Here is a 20,942-nt window from a genome sequence, read left to right on the forward strand (position 1 = left end):
CAGATTCTAGTTTGGAAATTTCTTTTTCGCATACTTCAAAAAATTGTAGTGATGGATGCACTGCACATTTAAACGACTGGACTGTGTAAGTTGGTGATGAAGCTGAAATATCTGTTGCCAAAATTTTATTCACTTTATTTTCAGTTGCACTGCAGTCAGTCATGAAATTTTTTAACTTTGCCAAAAATGTTAGGAGGATCCAAAGGTTCGGAAAATTGTGTTACTTCTTGAAGCATTTTTTTGGTACATTCAACATATGTTGTAGCTTTCCCACCTTTTACCTCTTTTAATCCTGTAGTAAATGTCCGGTGATTTTCATTGGTAATTTGTACATCATAATAATGTCGGCCTAATTTTGTAGTTGCATCGCGGTGCATTGTAATATTTGCTGCATTATAAATTTCTTCACCTATATGTTGTTTTGCAATCAACCTAATTCAGCGGTTAAATTGCTTGCAGTTGTCTTGGATTGTTAATCGCCAATTAACATATTTAATAAATTAAAAACACATTTAATCAATGGAGCACAATGCTGTAGACCTATTCCACGGCTTCTAAAATTGTAGTATATTTGGCGGATTTTATCGTTAAATGGTTTCCCTTTACTTTCTAGTCTAGTTTGTATCAAGTCATCTTTTACATTGCTATTATCATCATTTCGATATTCCGACTTCAGTATATCTAATTCATCTTCCAAGTTTTTAATTATGCTTTTGGAAATAATGATTGTGTTGCCTTTTCATGATGTTTTTTCCTATCTAATAAATCATTGAATCTTTGTTTTAACAGTGCTATAGTATTATGTTGTCTCATAATTGTTGAAGCCTGCCTTTTAATTTTTTGATTAAGCCGTGAAACATTAATTGCCCTTAATTTTTCTCTTAATTTCATATTTGACGTCTCATATTCTTTAATGGTATTTCCTGACTTCTTGCCATCTTCTCTCATTTCCTCATCATTGTCATCTACTTGTCTTTTCAAAACTCTCTTGGGAAATACAAAATCGGCTTGCAAATACTTTTGTAATCTGTCATTGTTTCGGTAGTTCTTCAATTTTGTTACTAGATGAACAACTCGCTTAGCTTTGTTATAAATGCTTCCAACTATTACAGCTTGTGGAGTTACACCACCAAGTTCACACAGAACTTTATGGACCATTTGAGGTTTCCCATTTACGTGTTTAAAAACGTCATGTACAACATAGTTTGTAACCATGTTGTTTGACATAATGACAGCTCATCAACTCAAAACAAAAATGTTACCATATAATGCTGAAGTATTAAAAAGTAACAAAAGATTTACCATTTATGAACAATTTAAAGGTATTGAGTTATCTACCTTATCAGACATATCTGGCTGGTGTTATTACAATTACATTTCAATTTGTCAAAGCAACTTCTTTTTATGTATAACATTTGCAAACCATGACTTTTAAATATTTTAATTTGGGTAAACTTATTTAATAATGGACAACTGACTTCAATTTATGATAAATTTTATTCATGAAATTGTTTTGAGTTATATCCCTTTATAAAATATTGAGTTATATCCCTTTATCAAATTATAACAATTTAATAATAATAAATGTTACCTGTGAAATGAATGCTTACCTCAAATTGAAATGAATATGTTGAATATCTGCCAAACTCTTCCTATTTTTTGTAGACAATTTCTGAAGTAACTAAACTGAAGTACAATAAAGAGAAATTGAACTGAAATATTCACTTTTGCCATTTGATGTCATTTGATGTGTTCGTTTTGTATTCTGATTTGCTTGGGATTCAGACATGTTGATATAATATGACAGGTAACATATGTGAAGCAGGATCTGCTTACCCTTTTGGATCTGAAAAGTATATAAGGCTGGTACCTTTAATTTTAAGTATTTTTGAACCCACTTTAATGTCTCGTTGGTGTTGCTCAGTTGTTTTTTTTATATGTTGTAATATGTTGATTGTTTATCATAAAAATAAAAATAATCATAATTTGTTGCAGGCATGCTTACCTCAAACATGATGTGAAGATGCTATCAAACTGCAAAAAAAGTTTGGTTTGAAAATGATTTCAAATGTCTGCATACACCTACAATATACAAAATGTCATTATGGGTGGTTGCCAATCATAATTCATACAAATAACATACTAACTGTGAAGAATGAATAAAATCATGTTCTTTGTAATGGATTATGCACAACTCATGATAATTATCATACTAAATCATGAAGAAAAGGATTATCACTCTCTTACTTATATACTTAAAAGTCATCAATTTATCATTTATTGTCATACAGTATGAGTGAAATTCATATCAATAGTTTATTCTGTTTAATATGACAAGCTGTTTTCGTCAAAACTATGTTTAAACCATTTTTTCGAAAAAAATACACACTGAGAATTAAAAAAATCACACTGAGATTTAAGAACCTAAAATAACACACTGAGAAATCGAAATTACACACTGAGATTTTAAAATTACACAATGAGATTTCAAAAAATGAAAAAAAACACTGAGAATTTAAAATTACACACTGAGATTTTAAAAAGACACACTGAGAATTGTTAATTACACAATGAGATTTCAAAAATACACACTGAGATTAATATGCAACTTACTAATGAATATTCACGAGATGAATAATTCAACAGATTAATATCTTGGTCTCCCGAACTCTTGTCATTATAATGAAATGCGGTTCCTACGACCAACATTCGTTATAAATTTCAAGACTTAACAACTTTTTTTGCTTACTCATATTCATAAGTTTGTTGCCTATAATTCAGATTATTACTAACAGTATATCGGGATTTTTGGCTTAAAACTGTTTAAGCATGGTCCCTTTTCAAAAGTCTTCAACTGTTACCCTGATTTTGCAAAGTAATCTTTTATATTTTTGTTACGTTTATATGCTAAAATAGGCACTTGGGAAAAAAATTCATTGCATTGTTTGTATTTTTGCACCATTTGGTTATATTTTGTAATAAGAGTAAGTGGGTATTTTTCTTGTTCTATTGGTCTTTAATAACGTAGTTTTTCTATACGTTGTATTTTTAATGTTTTTTTATAAAACATTTAGCGTCAAATTGAAACTAACGAGTTCTGTCCCCTAGTTGTTTTAAACTTGTAATAGATTCAGATTAAGTATGCTAATTAGATATGTGCGCATAAAAAGTGCGCACAAATCTCAGTGTGTAATTCTAACTTCTCAGTGTGTAACTTCAAATTCTCAGTGTGTGTTTTTCAGTTTATTTCGTCTCAGTGTGTCTTTCTGAAATCTCATTGTGTAATTTTCTATTCTCAGTGTGTACTTTTTAATTCTCAGTGTGTAATTTTCAATTCTCAGTGTGTGTTTTTCATGTTTTGCTATCTCAGTGCGTTTTTATGAAATCTCAGTGTGTAATTTTTAATTCTCAGTGTGTGTTTTTAGGTTTTTTAATCTCAGTGTGTTTTTTTTTTTTAATTCTCAGTGTGTAAATTTTTCGAAAAATGGTTTCAACATAGTTTTGACGAGAACGGCTTGCCATAGTTTAATCAATTTATTGTACATGCTATAATTTAATTAATTAATTCTTCCTTTGGACTTTACTTGGTATGGTGAGTTTTGTTAAGTTGTTGCAAAGTAGAATAATTTGATTATAAGGTCCACAGTCAGACAATAACTAAAGTTAGTGATATAATACTTATAAAATGTGTAAAAAGGTTGTGATGTTTGTGTTTATTGCTCATGCACTGAAGTAACTGCTAAGTGTTGTGTGTTTGAATAGCTTTATTTGGAAAAAAGTATTTGAAGATGTGAAGATGTATGCAATATGGTAGATATCAAGAATATTTTGGTGCAGTGTAAACATGAATTTATAATGAGTATCAATTAATATAGTTGAAACATACAATTAGAAAGCAAGTGTATTTTGGCATAGTCTGATACAGTGGGGTGTAGATGGGTGATATAGGCCCAAGTCCCTTTTTATTTTTAATACAATACATGTATGTATCTCACCTTTCTTGGAATGTTAAAAAACACTCTAAGGTACCAACACTAGATTTTGAATTCTTCATTACTGATATAATTATTCATAATAAAATTTTAGTACACCTTATCATACACCATATTCATAATTCATATCTCAACATCATCGATCACAAATTATTACCTCACATCCAAGAATCATTTAATTTAAAGCTTACTTAAACAAAAATCCATTGAAAAAAATACATTTTGCTTTTAGAAAATATGCATGTTCACAGAAATGTAGTTGTCTGTTATTAAAATCATTCATGAAAGAAGCCACAAATTTGACTGTTTGCATAAGAATTAGCACCTGTGTGACGAATCAAAGAACTTGCTGTGGTTTTTAAATTTTGAGAAATTTGAACGACCAATAGACATCTTTCTCTAAAGAAAGTCTTCGTAACAGTTTCATATGGCACCACCACCATACTAAAACAACACAATGATGTACCGGCATTACAGTTTAGTCTGTGGGGTGCCATATGGAACTCTTTCCATAGCAAATGCTAAACCTTATAATTACATAATCTTATATATGGTACAAAATGGTATACATTATAATCTCCCATATGGTATACATTATAATCTTCCATATGGTACGAAATGGTCATGGTACAAAATTACTATGATTCAATTGAATTATCAAAACAATCACTATCATTTGCAAGTATTTATTCCCCATTCTTCTCAATATTCAAATTCATTTCATATCAGTTAAGAATAAGCTTCTCTTATTGGATAAAAATGGACCACATGACTTTATCTATTCTTCAGTCAAAAATCCCATCAGTCTTTAACAGAAAAAATATGGCCCAGAAATCTATCATTTCATAAAATGCAATAGCGATTCATAAATTAAAAAATTATAGAAAAATTTGTTTTGTATTTATATACTGAATCATTGCACTTAAATGAATGGTAGTGACTTATGGTTGTCACTATGACTGGTCTTTACTATTTCCTACAGAAATCACACAATACCTAGTTTTTTCTTAAAACAATTTGAATTTATGAGAATTTTAAAAGACATGGCTCCTTAGGGGACGACCATTTGATATTCTAGGGGGGGGGGGGGGGGGGTTCCTTGATTATCACAAAAATAAATAGTCTGTTCTGTGGTCATTCGAAAATAAATAATCTGACTTACAATGTATTTAAAATAAATAACTTGGCAGGTCTTTTAAGCCATTTTATAAAAGTATGAGATGGCAAAAAAAAAATATTATTTAAAATACTTGAAATGTCTGAAAATGGGTTTCATTTAACTCGAGGTATATTGCCTCAGGAACACTTACCTCACTGTTATTATAGGGCCGTAACTAAATTGAGGCAATTGCCTCATTTATGAAATTTCAAACCCAAAAGCTTGTCTTCATATAAAAAAAAATAACCGATCCCCCGTCCCCCAGAATATCAAATGGTCATCCCCTTAATGACATAAACGTAATAGTTATTGAAGAACTTGTCAATAGCGTGATACATGGACTGTCATTATGACAATGTAATTGACTCTACTTGATAATGACAATGTCTATGGCTCAGTCATATCGCTTTCTTAGTCAATACCACTGTCCTGTGGGTTTTCCATATATCACAATAATGACCGATCATATAATCTGATAACCGCTGATTTTCTTCTTCATCAGTTTCAAAACGTAAATTTAATGAAGGTACAGTGAGATAGATATCAGATTCCGTGGGTACTTCAATGCCATCAGATTCGAGTCAGTATCACTTGCAAATTATTTTCCATCTTTACTACACGAATTTCACGAGATATTTGGCTCAAATCACAACTTCCGGTATTCTAGAGTTATCTCCCATGTGAATAGTTGGACAGCCTACAGGAGGCTGTGACTCACCTCTATCATGTGCATTAGTTGCGGTGTGGTCCGTATCACCAACATCCGACATAGCTTAAAATTAAGCCAACTTTACTGCACTAAGACTGAGCTTCGAATGGTCAAACTATGAAAATGTATTTTCAATGTAAACTTTTACCGCGAATGACCAGTCCGTGCTATCATACAAAAAAACTTTAAACTCTTAACTTTGTTAAGGTGACTTATTGTTATGCTAAAATACTTTAAATATTATTGTAAACATGAACACATGTTCCCAATATAACAACAAACCCATGTGCTATCGATAGTTAATAAATACATATATCTATTCCTAATGAAAAAAATAAATTATGTAATATATATATTCCATAAGGAAAAAGTACTATGTAATATCTATTCCAAATGGAAAAAATATTATGTAATATCTATTCCAAATGGAAAAAATATTATGTAATATCTATTCCAAAAGGAAAAAGTAGTATGTAATATCTAATCTAAAAGGAATAAATATCATGTAATATTTATTCCGAATGGAAAAAGTATATTGTAATATCTATTCCGATTGTAAAAAGTATTATATAATATCTATTGCGACCAAAAAATATTATTATGTTCTATGTATTACGAATGCCGGAATGGTAAGTTGGTATGTACAATTATGATTCTGATATAACTATAGTAGAAATAATACTAGTAAAAGAACAGGTATCGTGAATATGGGAATTAAGTGTTCCCAATGGTGCTGACATTAAATAATCATTTCAAATTATCCACAATTACTGGCATGCATATTTTACATATAAATGATATTTGTCTCATTAGAATTTACATTTATATTTCACAGCTGAACTTGTTAACATATTTACTTACCTTCAACATATGATCCATCATAAAGGAACATAAATATCTTTTTCATATTCATCAGCCTCCATGTTTGTTTGTACATTCAGGTATTGTGTACAGGTGAATATATCTAACTCATTAACACTTTTCAAATTACATTATAATTATTTAATCAGCATGTAAAACGCTGTTTTGATTAAGATAATAATCAATCAGGTGTAAACAAATCATCAGCATAATAGGGACATTTGTTATACTAATCAACACATAAGATAAGTTCGTAATATCAGTGGAACAAATATAAAACAGATGGAAAAAGTATTCCATGACAGAATTTTCACAGACCATATATTATTATAATATTGTTTCCCTCAGGAATAAATATTATTAGGAACAAATATACATTGACACTTCAATGATCAAGAGATTATTTACTGTTTAACACACAGCATTGCTTATATACCATCTTCTCCGCAAGTTTATTGTTTTCTGTTTGGTATTAAATTAATAATTAAGAATTTAAGATCCATGTTACATCTCGTGATCAATTTGTTTGCCAATCGTCAATGGCAGTCAGCAGGGTTTAAGAACATCAGTTGTTCGACTTGTTAGTCAAATGCGATTTGTTAAAATATACTTTTCACTTTTTTGGTCTTTTGGAAAATGTTGTTTGTGCTGTATTTAGACCCCTCTACCAAAACATTTGTTTTACATGGACACGTCTAAAAACTGCGGTTTTTATCCAAAGCAATCATAGGTTTAAACGTTGTTTTCAATTTAGACTTGTTTATATTTTTTCGTTTGGGCTTGTATTATATTTTCCTTCGGATTAATATGATCCGTTCACCCTATTTCGACTCTTTAAAATTCAAGAGTCTATCCTAAACTTATGTAAATTATATGGCCTTTCAAATACCGTTTCGAGTCCTAACATCACTGAAGAGACATTAATTGTCGAAATCCGGATATGGTGTACAATATTTTGCACCTCATGTTTGCGGTATACCATCTTCTCCGCAAGTTTATTGTTTAATGATTGGTATTCAATTAATAATTAAGATCCATGTTACATCTCGTGATCAATTTATTTGGCAATCGTCAATGGCAGTCAGCAGTGTTGAAGAACATCAGTTGTTCGACCTGTTAGTCAAATGCGATTTGTTAAAATATACTTTTCACTTTTTTGGTCTTTTGGAAAATGTTGTTTGTGCTGTATTTAGACCCCTCTACCAAGAAATTTGTTTTACATGCACAAGTATAAAATTACGGTTTTTATCAAACGCAATCATAGGTTTGAACGTTGTTTTCAATTTAGACTTGTTTATATTTTTTCTTTTGAGCTTGTTTTATATTTTCCTTCGGGTTTATATGATCCGTTCACCCTATTTCGACTCTTTAACATTCAAGAGTCTATCCTAAATTGATGTAAATTATATGGCCTTCCAAATACCATTTCGACCCCTAACATCACTGAAGAGACTGAATAAACGTTAATTGTCGAAATCCGGATATGGTGTACAAATTTTTGCACCTCATGTTTGCGGTATACCATCTTTTTCGCAAGTTTATTGTTTTCTGTTTGGTATCAGATTAATAATTAAGATCCATGTTACATCTCGTGATCAATTTATTTGGCAATCGTCAATGGCAGTCAGCAGGGTTTAAGAACATCAGTTGTTCGACCTGTTAGTCAAATGCGATTTGTTAAAATATACTTTTCACTTTTTTGGTCTTTTGGAAAATGTTGTTTGTACTGTATTTAGACCCCTCTACCAAGAAATTTGTTTTACATGCACACGTATAAAAATTGTGGTTTTTATCCAACGCAATCACAGGTTTGAACGTTGTTTTATCAATTTAGACTTGTTTATATTTTTTTCGATTGGGCTTGTTTTATATTTTCCTTCAGGTATATATGATACGTTCACCCTATTTGGACTCCTTTAAATTCAAGACTCTATCCTAAATTGATGTAAATTATATGGCCTTCCAAATACCGTTTCGACCCCTAACATCACTGAATAGACATTAATTGTCGAAATCCGGATATGGTGTACAAATTTTTGCACCTTATGTTTGCGGTATACCATCTTCTACGCAAGTTTATTGTTTTCTGTTTGGATTTAAATTAATAATTAAGATCCATGTTACATCTCGTGATCAATTTATTTGGCAATCGTCAATGGCAGTCAGCAGGGTTTAAGAACATCAGTTGTTCGACCTGTTAGTCAAATGCAATTTGTTAAAATATACTTTTCACTTTTTTGGTCTTTTGGAAAATGTTGTTTGTGCTGTATTTAGACCCCTCTACCAAGAAATTTGTTTTACATGCACGCGTTTAAAAATAGCGGTTTTTATCCAACGCAATCATAGGTTTGAACGTTGTTTTCAATTTAGACTTGTTTATATATATATATAATATATATATATATATATATATAAGTGCCTAAGAATGTAACTATAACACACTAATGAGTGTTATAAAATTAGTTGTTATATTTTATATTATTCACGCAATATTTCGCTAAACAAATTAGCTTCATCAGGCGCGTGCAGCCAACCAGGTAAAAGTTAGAGGCTGTAAAGAAATTTTTGCAGCTCAATGTTAGATGTCTAGAAAAATATTTTTGCCGCTTATTGTACATAGCAATTCTTAAATCCAAACAAATAGTTGTTTTAGTTAAATAGATCGAAGTTCAGGATTTATTCCTTTGGTTTTGGGTAGAACTGTTTTTCATTTCTCTCATTAAGTCCATCAGGTTCAAGAGTACGTAGATGATGCATCCAGAACCTTTCTCTCTGTTTTCTCCTTTGGGAGTCCCAATTTTGGTTTACCTCAATTATTTGAAAGGTGATATTTTCAAAAGTATGCCCTGTTCTTAAGAGGTGTCTCACTCACACCAGTTCCTTTCTCCAAAAAGTTGTCACCCGAAACACTGCTCCAGGAGCATACCTTACAGTTAAACCATCAGACTAAAGCGAATTTGCTTTATTTCTATGAAACATTTTGGTGTGTTCCAATGTAACCTTCGAAAGTAATACTGGCAATATCTAATGTTTTTGTTGTCTTATCATTTATTAAATTTGAGTATATACATATATATATATATATATATATATATAGGTAAATTATAATATATTAAGTAAATACATAAATAAAACTATTGGTAACTATTATTAATGATTTACACAACAACACAAATATGATATTTATATTTATTGAAAATCAATGCAGTGATGATAATAACATTGTAAGCAAAACGATATAAAAAACTAAATGAACAAATGATACTTGAGGACAGTTAAAAATGAATACTTTTATAAGTCAATAAAACTACACATTATCACTTTTCTGACAATTATCGTATTAAAAATCTGTCAACCACTTATGGGGCAGTACCAACAATTGGAATGATTGGTGCCGGTGTAAGCTGGCAAGGATTCTGAAAACAAACATTGTAAAATTATTCTTTGACTTCTTTCACCAATAGTTATAATAATATAGCATTTTTCCTCAAAAAGTTGTATTTCGTTCTTTCTATTTCATTATTACCTGATTTTGTAAACAGTCATCAGTATTTAAAATTTATTTCTATGAAACATTTTGGTGTGTTCCAATGTAACCTTCGAAAGTAATACTGGCAATATCTAATGTTTTTGTTGTCTTATCATTTATTAAATTTGAGTTGATGGCAAATCTTCCGTAATCTTTTTTGCGTTCATAACTTTTTGAGACCCGGAGATATGTAGTAATCTTGACAGAATAGACATATGTTTATCAGTACAGACTTTTTGCTGATCTGTAGATGCTTTATCGGTATTAACTGGTTACTGGTTTTTTTTAATTTGCTAGTTTTATTCTTAAATGATTATATTTCTTGTTATATATCTATAGACATGTTGATTTCTATTCTATTTTAGAAGAACCACTTTATAATAATAATCCATGTCGTTGGTCTTCTCCTTTTGATTGTTCTCATTTTTGTCATACCAGGACCCTTTATGGCTTACTATGCAATGATTTTTCTCATTGTTGAAGGCTGTTGTTCACCTGCAATTGTTTACATCCTCGTCTTTTGATTTTGGTTGATATCAGCAATCAAATCACATCTCCTTATTTTCACATGTTTAAAGTCAAAATCACTTTAGATTCCTGTATCTTTGTTGTGCCGCATTTACCTTGCCATTACCAAAACGACGGCTGCCACTAGTTGGACAGAAACTGCCTATCTTGCCAAAGAACTTGCGTTTGCCACTTTTGTTTTTTAATCACCCCTTGTATCCCCTATTTTATTAAGTTAATTTGCATTTTTCTACTTACCAGTGCTTCACAAATACACCTCCTCGTGGTTGCAGTACATGTTCTATATTTGAATTGCCAACCCGTTGCAGCACTTTCTCTCTCAATTTCAACACAATCTTTCTCAACAGTATTGGTACCTGATTGCAAACATATTTCTATTTTGTTATAATTTTCATTTACAAATATGGACAAATTTATTTTAAAAGACAATATCAAATTCATGATGTTATACGTGAATTGTCTAAAATATCCAGTTAAACACAAGTAGTATCAACATTTTTTTTTTTACAGATTGACTTCGTGATTTCTTGTATATATTGTTTTTCTTGATGTTATTCATTTGACATTAAAATTTCTACTGCCCTATAAGCTTCTTAAAAAATGTCATATGCATTTTTAGTAATAATTGTATATTAAAATATTTCTGACTGTCTTATATCCCTATATACATACCAACAGTTGGTTGAGTGAAACTTGATCCTGAACCAACCAATACAGTGGTACCTTCATTTATTCCATCAAAACCTCCTGTCCAGTATTCTTCAGTAACTTAAAATATAAATATATCACTTGGTCCAAATAATTAGCCAGGTTAAAGTGGTCGAAGAACTGAAACAGATGCCTAAACTAATACAGCATGACTTTGTATCACTGAACATCATGACCTTGTATCACTGAACATCATGACCTTGTATCACTGAACATCATGACCTTGTTTCACTGACAGGAGAAATATTTCTGCTCTCAAATGATAATTTTCAACAAGAGAAATATATGTAGGTCTCTGATTCAACACAAGTCCTACTAGAACAATTGTATTTGATGGTATATCAGATCCATAACGGAGATAGTATACGAAAAAACAAGTAAAAAACAAATCATGTGTTGAGGACCCATTGTTGGCCTTGGTCTGCTTTTTGCTCTTTGTTCGAGTTGTTGTGTCTTTGACACATTCACCGTTGCCATTCTTAATTTTATCCTATCATACCACAGTTTGAGTAGACGAGTATATTAATTCTATTTAGCACAATCTTGTGTTTCCTTGTTACAAAGCAGGAAAATGTTAATTCGGATGCTAAATTGAAATGCTCTAACTATATATCACAGTATATCTGTCAAATAAAGCAATGAAAATATTTCTAAACTATGATTCAAGCAATTAAAAGCAAAATTGCAATCATAAATAAATTATAATGCTGTCATCAGCAGTGGCGGATCCAGGGTAGAGAGTAGAGGGTGTATCTCCCTTTGATCGCCAAAAATCTTATTTTTCTCACAATTTAATCAAATTTTAGCATAAAATCGTACAAAAATGTTATCCCCATTTTTCTGGAATTACGCCCCCCCCCCCCCCCTTTAAAAAAAATCATGGGGGTTTCACCCCTGATTAGGAGATCTTATTCATTAACGTTGAAAGTTACTTATTGGTGGATAAATTGATTATAATTATGTTAGAATCAGAAAAGAAAACGAAACGTACTTGGTCTATACAACAATTATATACAACAAAGACACGTTATTATTCCTCCTAATTTACCAGGTCTTTTCCTAATTACTGTGTGTCTCGCGGAGATGTAACAAATACTTATTATCATATTAATTTCGTGTAATCAAACACCGGATGGAACCCATGACATCTTGCACAATAAGCGACAATTGTTTTTAATTCAACTAAAACAGATATTTTATTTATTAAAATAGAAATGATTCAGTTTTAGAATTATTGACGTCATTATTTATTCCCCTTTTGGTTTCCTTGCTTCCCATAAATTATAAGTCTTTAGCTTTAAAAGTGCTGACTGTGAGTGTTCCGGTGGAGGGTAAATCAAGGACGAGCTTCAAATCAGACAAAAAGGGAAATATGTTCTGCTAAAATTTTAATCACAATATATTTGATATAGTCTTACACCAATTTAATATCTGATTATATTCTTACCACCGAGAGTATTTAATACTGCTACCACGCTCGTTACTTCTGCAGCGTCATTAGGTTCCCATAGTGAGGCATTGAGTGACAGACAAGTCAGCTGTAAAACACATCGACAAGTGACATTTTAAGCAGTGCTTTTTTGAATGTAATATATTTTTTAACGAAATACTACAATTTCAAATGGCAGCTAAGTAGCATTTTTTACTTGGTAGGTGCATTTTGTTTTGCCTGAGAATACCATATACTTATCATATATCAAAAATATTTAAGATGTATACAGATCATTTGAATATGTAAGCTGATGCCTAAAACCAATACCATTTGATTAGGATTTAATGGCAAGCGACATGGTGGGACTATTTGTGATCTAATTTAGTTGGTACACCTTAACAGTCTGCAGGGCGACACGTGAACCGTACAAAGGCACATTTATTTTCCTACTTATCAATCAGTCCTTGTCTTCAGTTTGATGCGATAGGAAAATAAACCGACAGCTTCGGGTACCCAATGTGACCACGCGAGCACTAAAGCTGTTTTAAACAATTAGATTCTAGTAACAAAAAGACTATTTCTAAATAAACCTGCAAACTTCTTTTTCTTCAGAACATATTTATGGCAAGTCTAAGGACTGATATCAAAGTTTCATTGTTTGTGATGTTGCGTATACAAAGATGGTGCTTGTAATTACATGTAGCACACATTACGTGATGCTAGCTTGTGCATATCTAAACAAAATTTAAATAATAAATTGATAACAAAGAAAATGTAAACGTTATGTACCTCAGCCGCAAGCCATGACTGCGAATCTGTAGGACAGATAAAGTAACAGTTCCCAGATCCAGGTGGTATCTCATTGAAACCGGGCGCACATGGCAACCGCTGATTACAATCAACTAAAAGCAAGAAATAAATAGATATAACTAGGTCATGCAAAAACAAAAATTACATTATTTCAACTTTAAAGTTGGTCATATCCTAATAGATGGTAAAATATAACTTTAATAACTTTGTCTTTATTAAATATCAAAATAATGAATTGTTGTGTTACCTATTTATATATGAAACACTTTAAACGAATTTATTAATTGAAAAAAACTATATTATCATACACTAGTCTTATTTGTTTCAAAAGCAGCGAATATAGTGTTTAATTACAACTGCTTTGATCAGCTATTTGTTGGAATAATTTTAGTATTTACAGTTAGCATTTGTCACTTATAAGATACGGACTGAATAAAATTCTATATTTATAAATTGTATCTATAAGAGTAAAACTACACTTCCTTTTACAGAAACAATATTTCGGCCATGTCACGATGAGGGTACTACTTTAGAGTTTATTCAAATTACTCTATGTACGTATTAAATTAAGAAATTGAAATGATATTATTAGGTACGTACATGGCCATTAGAGAGGTAACAATAAGTTAAATATAAAGAAACCAGAAAAGTCATGCTGTGGCTTTTTGTGATGATGGGTTGCTTTCTCAATGAAGTGCATCCAACATTTCCTTTTATTCATATTTAGATGTCATTAGCAGACAAGTGTCTATGCCACGCTCTGAACTGTCCGAGGTCTTACGTACGGACCTTTATGGACAAATACAGTTCATCACATACACAAATACTTTATCTAGGCCAAGCACTACAACGTAAAATACCTACCATTGCATCGAGGTCCACCAAATCCCTCTGAACAAGAACATTGTGCTATTCCTAAGGTGTTGACGCTACAATTTCCATCATTACCACAAGGGTTGTTTGTACAGGCGTCAACTGTTAATTCGAGATACAAATAAGCAAATGTTTTGTAACATTTTATGCCAGGATATTTAAGTTGCAATATATTATTGTCACTGGGAAAACAAAAACTCACCACCTAAAATAGTCAACTGATAAAGTTTCTTGTGAATATGCACATCTACACATTATTTCCTCATTAACTACAAAGTTTCATGAAATTCTGTTATATGGTTTCAGAGGAGTTGCGATGACAAACTGTTACAGTAGTATATTAAGGCAAAATTCTAAGATCAAAAGGGCATAACTGCGATAACAAAAACAGGACTGACGGACTGACGGACAGACTGACAGACGGACGGACTGACTGATGGACGGACGGGTCAAAATCATCCTACGCAACTGTGTGGGGTATAATAATCAGCATCATCATATATGTATGAGTTCACGATCTTGACATCAATAACGAATTGTGTAAATTGTAAAAAATGGCAATATTTTTTTATAAATTCGAAAATCCTCTTCCCTAACGAAAATTTAAATCTTTATAAGTCATGCATCACGTTTGAAATAGAAAAGCTGCCATTGTTAATTTCAATATTTTATGGTAGATCGGGTCTAAATTATTTCTTTTATTGCAAATAGCTGCAAATGATCGATTCTAAATTTTTACAATTGTTATTAGCAAATTTGATGCAAAAATTAATTTGTGAACTTTTCATTTGAATGAAAAAAAAAAATAATGATGATTTTATCTTATAGTTACATCTTTTTCAGTTAAAAAGAAAATTTTTTCACTGATAAGAATTCTAAAATCATGATTATCCCCAAAATAAGTAAGAAAACGAGTGTTTTTTGTTTTTTGCTTTCGGAAAGCACATCACAACAAGAGAGCTATCTTCTCATATATACATTATGTTTAAAACTCTATCGTTTAGTTTTCTTTTTATTCACATAAAAGTGCCTTTTCCATGTAGCATCCTTACAAAATCTGATAATTTTTCACAAACTTTATTAAATTAAGCATTAAAAAAGGTCGGTGATCCATAGTTTTTGTTATTTTTTGAAATTATAGTATTTTAGCAAAGTATAGAAAACACTATGCCTTTTTATATAGACCTAAATCTATCTTAACCACTATTTGATTAACAGCAGGCCGAAAACCAATTTTTAAAAAGTATACTCATTTTCTTGTCACAAGATATATATTTTTTCAGTAACTGCTTTCGTAAATATACAAGGATTAATGTTTTCTTAAAGAAATTACTATGGACCAGAAATGCATTTAATTTACTTTTTATACTTTAAATAGTTTTTGTTTCAGTGTTTCAACATATAACTGGTTATCAGTTTACCCTTCATTTTCTTTTATATCTTTAGATCCTTTTCAAATTTCAAACGGGTTATTTTAGGGTTTTCGGTTTCAGTGTTTTTGATTTTGTTTTAAAAACAAGTATAAAAAAAAATCCACCGTGCAGATTGGTTGATTGAATATTTGGTGTTAAACTCCACATTAAGAACTATTGGTTATCTTGTGGCGGTCAGTTTTTATTGGTGGAAGATCTAGAATCCGGAGTGTCCGGAGAGAACCATTTATCCACACAGTAGACATTGTGTGGTTGATTTACTGGTAAAAAAAGAGGAAATATGTTGTCAATTTATTATACGTACAGCGTGTTTACTGTAGTATATTTATCATTATTTGATATTCTCTCCAACTTTTTCTATAAATTGGTTATTAGTATATATGCCAAGAATATTGAACATCCCGCAAAACACATACGCTTTCAAAGATATGGAAAATAAGAAATTTCGGAAGCTGTTGGGTAGAGTGCATGGTGACTTTTTGTCGAAAGGGAGCTTAAACTAGGTTAAAGTGTACTTGGGAGTGTTTGTGAATTGCTACGCTGGAGTCTGCTACATGTTTGTGTGCAATCCATCATATGTGTCGGATAACTCTTACCCTAACACTGAGCACATATTTTGTTCTCTCTCTCTCTTTCTCTCTTTCCATCTTCAATTAATGTAAAAGACAAGTTTCAATTAAAACTTTAATACTCGTTGCATCGCAAGCCTATGTAGCTGACAATTCTGTTGGAGAATCGAGACAACAAACTCCAGTTTCTGCCACACAATATTAAACCTTCTTTTTCATACACATGTTACTGTGTAGATGAACAAAGATTGTTCTAAATTCTCAGTAAACACCAGCGACTCTTTCAACAAAATCTTTTACGAGACTGTGATCATATGTAAACTTTTCTCACTTTTTTGGAGCACGATTATCCTACTCGGAAATCAACCAATTGAAATACTGGATTTGGTGCTTCTAGCACAAGTTTTGTGATCCGAGTTCTGAGTAAATTTTAGTTTTATGACCACTGCTCTTTATCAAGTATCCGAGTTAAATATTTCGTCATCTTAAATTATTTATACAAACCAGATCTACTTTGATGCATATTAAAAAAGAACTTTATCAAATTCTTAATATAGACAATTTCATGAAATCAATTTTATGCCAAATATGCAAGAAAATTCATGTACAGTTTAGTGTTATCATGACGTGAACGTCAAATTACAGTTATTGGGACATGTCATTGGACATATTAGATCATTACTTGTTTTCTACCTTCAGTTTAAACAAAAGTACATATCATATCATTTTAGAGGAAATTGAATGTATTTTTTTTTTTATATCAATTAAAAATTGCTAAAAATTGGGAATCAAGTTAAATTTCGTTTTATAAACAGCCTCCAAATTATTTTATGTGTTATTTTGTCTATCGGGACATTTTATTGGACACGGGAAAACTGACTTCAGATAGCTTCTTTATGACATGCATAAATTTTCTGATATTATCAAAAGCCACTTACATCTGTTATATCCTGTAATAGTAAAGGTAGAAAATTTTATAGGAGCTGGTCAGCTGAATGGGACATTTTTTCTCTTCCTAATCTCAACGCTTCTGACAATCTTCTTCCACTCACAGTGAAAAACGTCTATGATGCCATTTTTCGTTAATGGTGTACAATACTGTTTTAAATAAATTTTATCACATTAAACCTACTATTTAATCCGCACTGTGATTTCAAAGACGCGCACAAAACAAAATTGTAACAGCGGGACACCCTTTAAATGACGTCATAGGCATCGAAATGAGCAAATGTTTCCTTTACAAAATATACAAAGCACAACATCACCTATTTTTATTGATTTCTTTGTGTTATTACCTTTCGAATGATATGCAGAACATGGATATTTATTGTGAAGGAAAAGAGCTTGAATGTGAAGAACCCGCTATCAACCGCACTTTTTTCAAAAAAACACCAATACCGTGCGCAACGTCATACCAATGTGCTACAATGTATTACTGATAACTATGTGCTTCGATGGAATATAGTACTGATAACAATGTGCTACAATGTATTACTAATAATAATGTGCTTCAATGAATTACTGATAACAATGTGCTTCAATGAATTACTGATAACAATCTGGTACAATGTATTACTGATAACAATATGCTACAATGTATTACTGATAACAATGTGCTACAATGTCTTACTAATAACAATGTGCTACAATGAATTACTGATAACAATGTGCTTCAATGAATTACTGATAACAATGTGGTGCAATCTATTACTGATAACAATATGCTACAATGTATTACTGATAACAATGTGCTACAATGTATTACTCAAAACAATATGCTACAATGTAATACTGATAACAATGTGCTACAATGTAATACTGATAACAATGTGCTACAATGTAATACTAATAACAATGTGCTTCAATGAATTACTGATAACAATGTGCTCAATGAATTACTGATAACAATGTTAATACCAAATAAAATTGAGAATGGAAATGGGGAATGTGTCAAAGAAACAACAACTCTAACAAAGGACAGAAAACAGGCCACCAATGGGTCTTCAACACAGCGAGAAAATCCAGCACCCAAAGGCGGGCTTCAGCTAGCCCCTACACAAAATGTGTATATCGTATATTCCGTATATCGTCAAGTTATCGGAATTCCAATGGGGACTAACTGTGCACCACTTATTGCGGACCTTTTTTTGTATTGTTCTGAGTTACAATTTATGACTAAAATCAGCAAAGACCCATCGAAACAACATCTGATACAAAAATTTAACAATACTTTTAGATATTTGGATGATATATTGGCTCTCAATAATGACGACTTCAGTATGTATTCTAAAGAAATTTATCCTGTTGAACTTACTTTAAATAAAGCTAATACTAACAATGACCACTGTCCTTTCCTCGATCTTGATATCTATATCATTAACGGGAAGCTTGATACAAAAATTTATGATAAAAGAGATGATTTTTCATTTCCTATCGTTAATTATCCTTTTTTAGATGGTGACGTTCCCTTGTCACCATCTTATGGTGTTTATATATCTCAACTTGTACGATTCGCTCGTGTATGTAACAACGTATTAGATTTTAGCGAGAGAAATTTATGTATAACTGAAAAATTATTACACCAGGGTTTTCGATATCATAAACTAGTCAAACATTTACTAAATTTTATCATCGGTATAAGGACATCATTCGTAAATATAACTCAACATGCAGACATCTTATACGTTCGGGTATTTCACATCCAATCTTTTATGATAATATTCTTTACAAAGCACAAAAATGTCAGTATTCACCTCAAAAGCTAACAAAACCTTTAAACAGACTTATTAAGAAGGGATATAGTTACGATACTGTTGTCAGGTCATTAAAGATTGCATATTTTGGCTTTAATATTGATTCACTTATAGGGTCTTTGCATCGGAATTAAACATATTTATTCTAAAACCAGTTGTTGGCATGACACTGGTTATGTTCTTCTCATATATTTTATGATGGTATAATTCTAAACCCCTAACAGGAGGGATTGTGCCTGATATTCATATGATGAAGACATAATCTTTCAATCAGTTTAATTGAGGTCTGGAGCTGGCATGTCAGTAACTGCTAGTAGTCTGTTGTTATTTATGTATTATTGTCATTTTGTTTATTTTCTTTTGTTTCCTATTCTGACATCAGACTCAGACTTCTCTTAAACTGAGGTTTACTGTGCGTACTGTTGTACGTTTGTTTTTTCTACATTGGCTAGAAGTATAGGGGAGGGTTGAGATCATAAAAAACATGTTTAACCCCGCCGCATTTTTGCGCCTGTCCCAAGTCAGGAGCATCTGGCCTTTGTTAGTCTTGTATCATTTTTAATTTTAGTTTCTTGTATATAATTTGGAGTTTAGTATGGCGTCCATTATCACTGAACTAGTATACATATTTGTTTAGGGGCCAGCTGAAGGACGCCTCAGGGTGCGGGAGTTTCTCGCTGCATTGAAGACCCATTGGTGGCCTTCGGCTGTTGTCTGCTCTATGGTCGGGTTGTTGTCTCTTTGACACATTCCCCATTTCCATTCTCAATTTTAGTTCAGTGAAAATTGACGTCACACTAAACTCCAAAACTTTTAAATGAACTAAAATTAAAAAAAAACATACAAGACTAACAAAGGCCAGAGGCTCTTGACTTGGGACAGGCGCAAAAATGCGGAGGGATTAAATATGTTTTGTGATATCCCAACCCTCTCACTATACCTCTAGCCAATGTGGAATAAACAAACACACTGCAATACGCACAGTAAAATGCAATTCAAAAGAAGTCCTAGTCCGATTTAAGAATACGTAACAAAAGAAACTAAGCAAAATGACAATTATACATAAATCAACAAAGGACTTCTAGCAGTTACTGACATGCAAGCTCCAGACCTCAAGTAACTGATTAAAGATTATGTCTTTATCTAAGTCCTAATTAGGATAACGATAATTTTTGATACTGTGTACTAAATAAGCTTATAGATATCAGGATCATAAATTAGTACCCAAGACGCGCGTTGCTCGAATAAAAAAAGTTGAAAAGACCTAATAAAGTACGAAGTTGAAGAGCAAAGAGGACCCAAAATTCCAAAAGCCAAATACAGCTAAGGTTATCTATTCCAGGGGGTGTGTGTAAATCCTTAGTATTTAAAAAAAATCAAAGTTTAGTAAACAGTTAATTTATAATTATGACCATATCAATGATAATTCCTGTCAACACATAAGTGCCGACTACTGGGCTGGTTTAGGTTGATAAATTTCATTGGTATGTTTTTAAAAAGGTGAATTGTATAAAAAGAATACATTGTCTAAATATCATCATGTACTGCAAAAATGAATAGATTTATTTCATATTAGAGCTTCGTTG

General features: G+C 31.5%; 1 protein-coding gene across 6 annotated transcripts in view; it reads right to left on the reverse strand.

Moving 5' to 3' along the window:
- Positions 1-9,898: 9,898 nt before the first annotated feature.
- LOC127701062 (neurogenic locus notch homolog protein 1-like) overlaps positions 9,899-20,942 on the reverse strand; it is an 85,358-nt gene continuing 74,314 nt past the window's right edge. The window contains exons 7-12 of one of the 6 annotated variants that reach the window (XM_052204852.1): positions 14,593-14,703; positions 13,708-13,820; positions 12,934-13,024; positions 11,451-11,546; positions 11,016-11,134; positions 9,899-10,137 (exon numbers count right to left, since the gene is read on the reverse strand). In XM_052204852.1, the coding sequence (XP_052060812.1) occupies positions 10,081-10,137; positions 11,016-11,134; positions 11,451-11,546; positions 12,934-13,024; positions 13,708-13,820; positions 14,593-14,703 (587 nt within the window). In that variant the 3' untranslated portion in view covers positions 9,899-10,080. The remainder of the gene's footprint in view (positions 10,138-11,015; positions 11,135-11,450; positions 11,547-12,933; positions 13,025-13,707; positions 13,821-14,592; positions 14,704-20,942) is intronic. The other 5 variants (XM_052204855.1, XM_052204854.1, XM_052204851.1 and 2 more) reach the window with 5 other exon arrangements.

The sequence above is a fragment of the Mytilus californianus genome, unplaced genomic scaffold (assembly GCF_021869535.1).
Source record: "Mytilus californianus isolate M0D057914Y unplaced genomic scaffold, xbMytCali1.0.p SCAF_5, whole genome shotgun sequence".
NCBI classification, from domain to species: domain Eukaryota; kingdom Metazoa; phylum Mollusca; class Bivalvia; order Mytilida; family Mytilidae; genus Mytilus; species Mytilus californianus.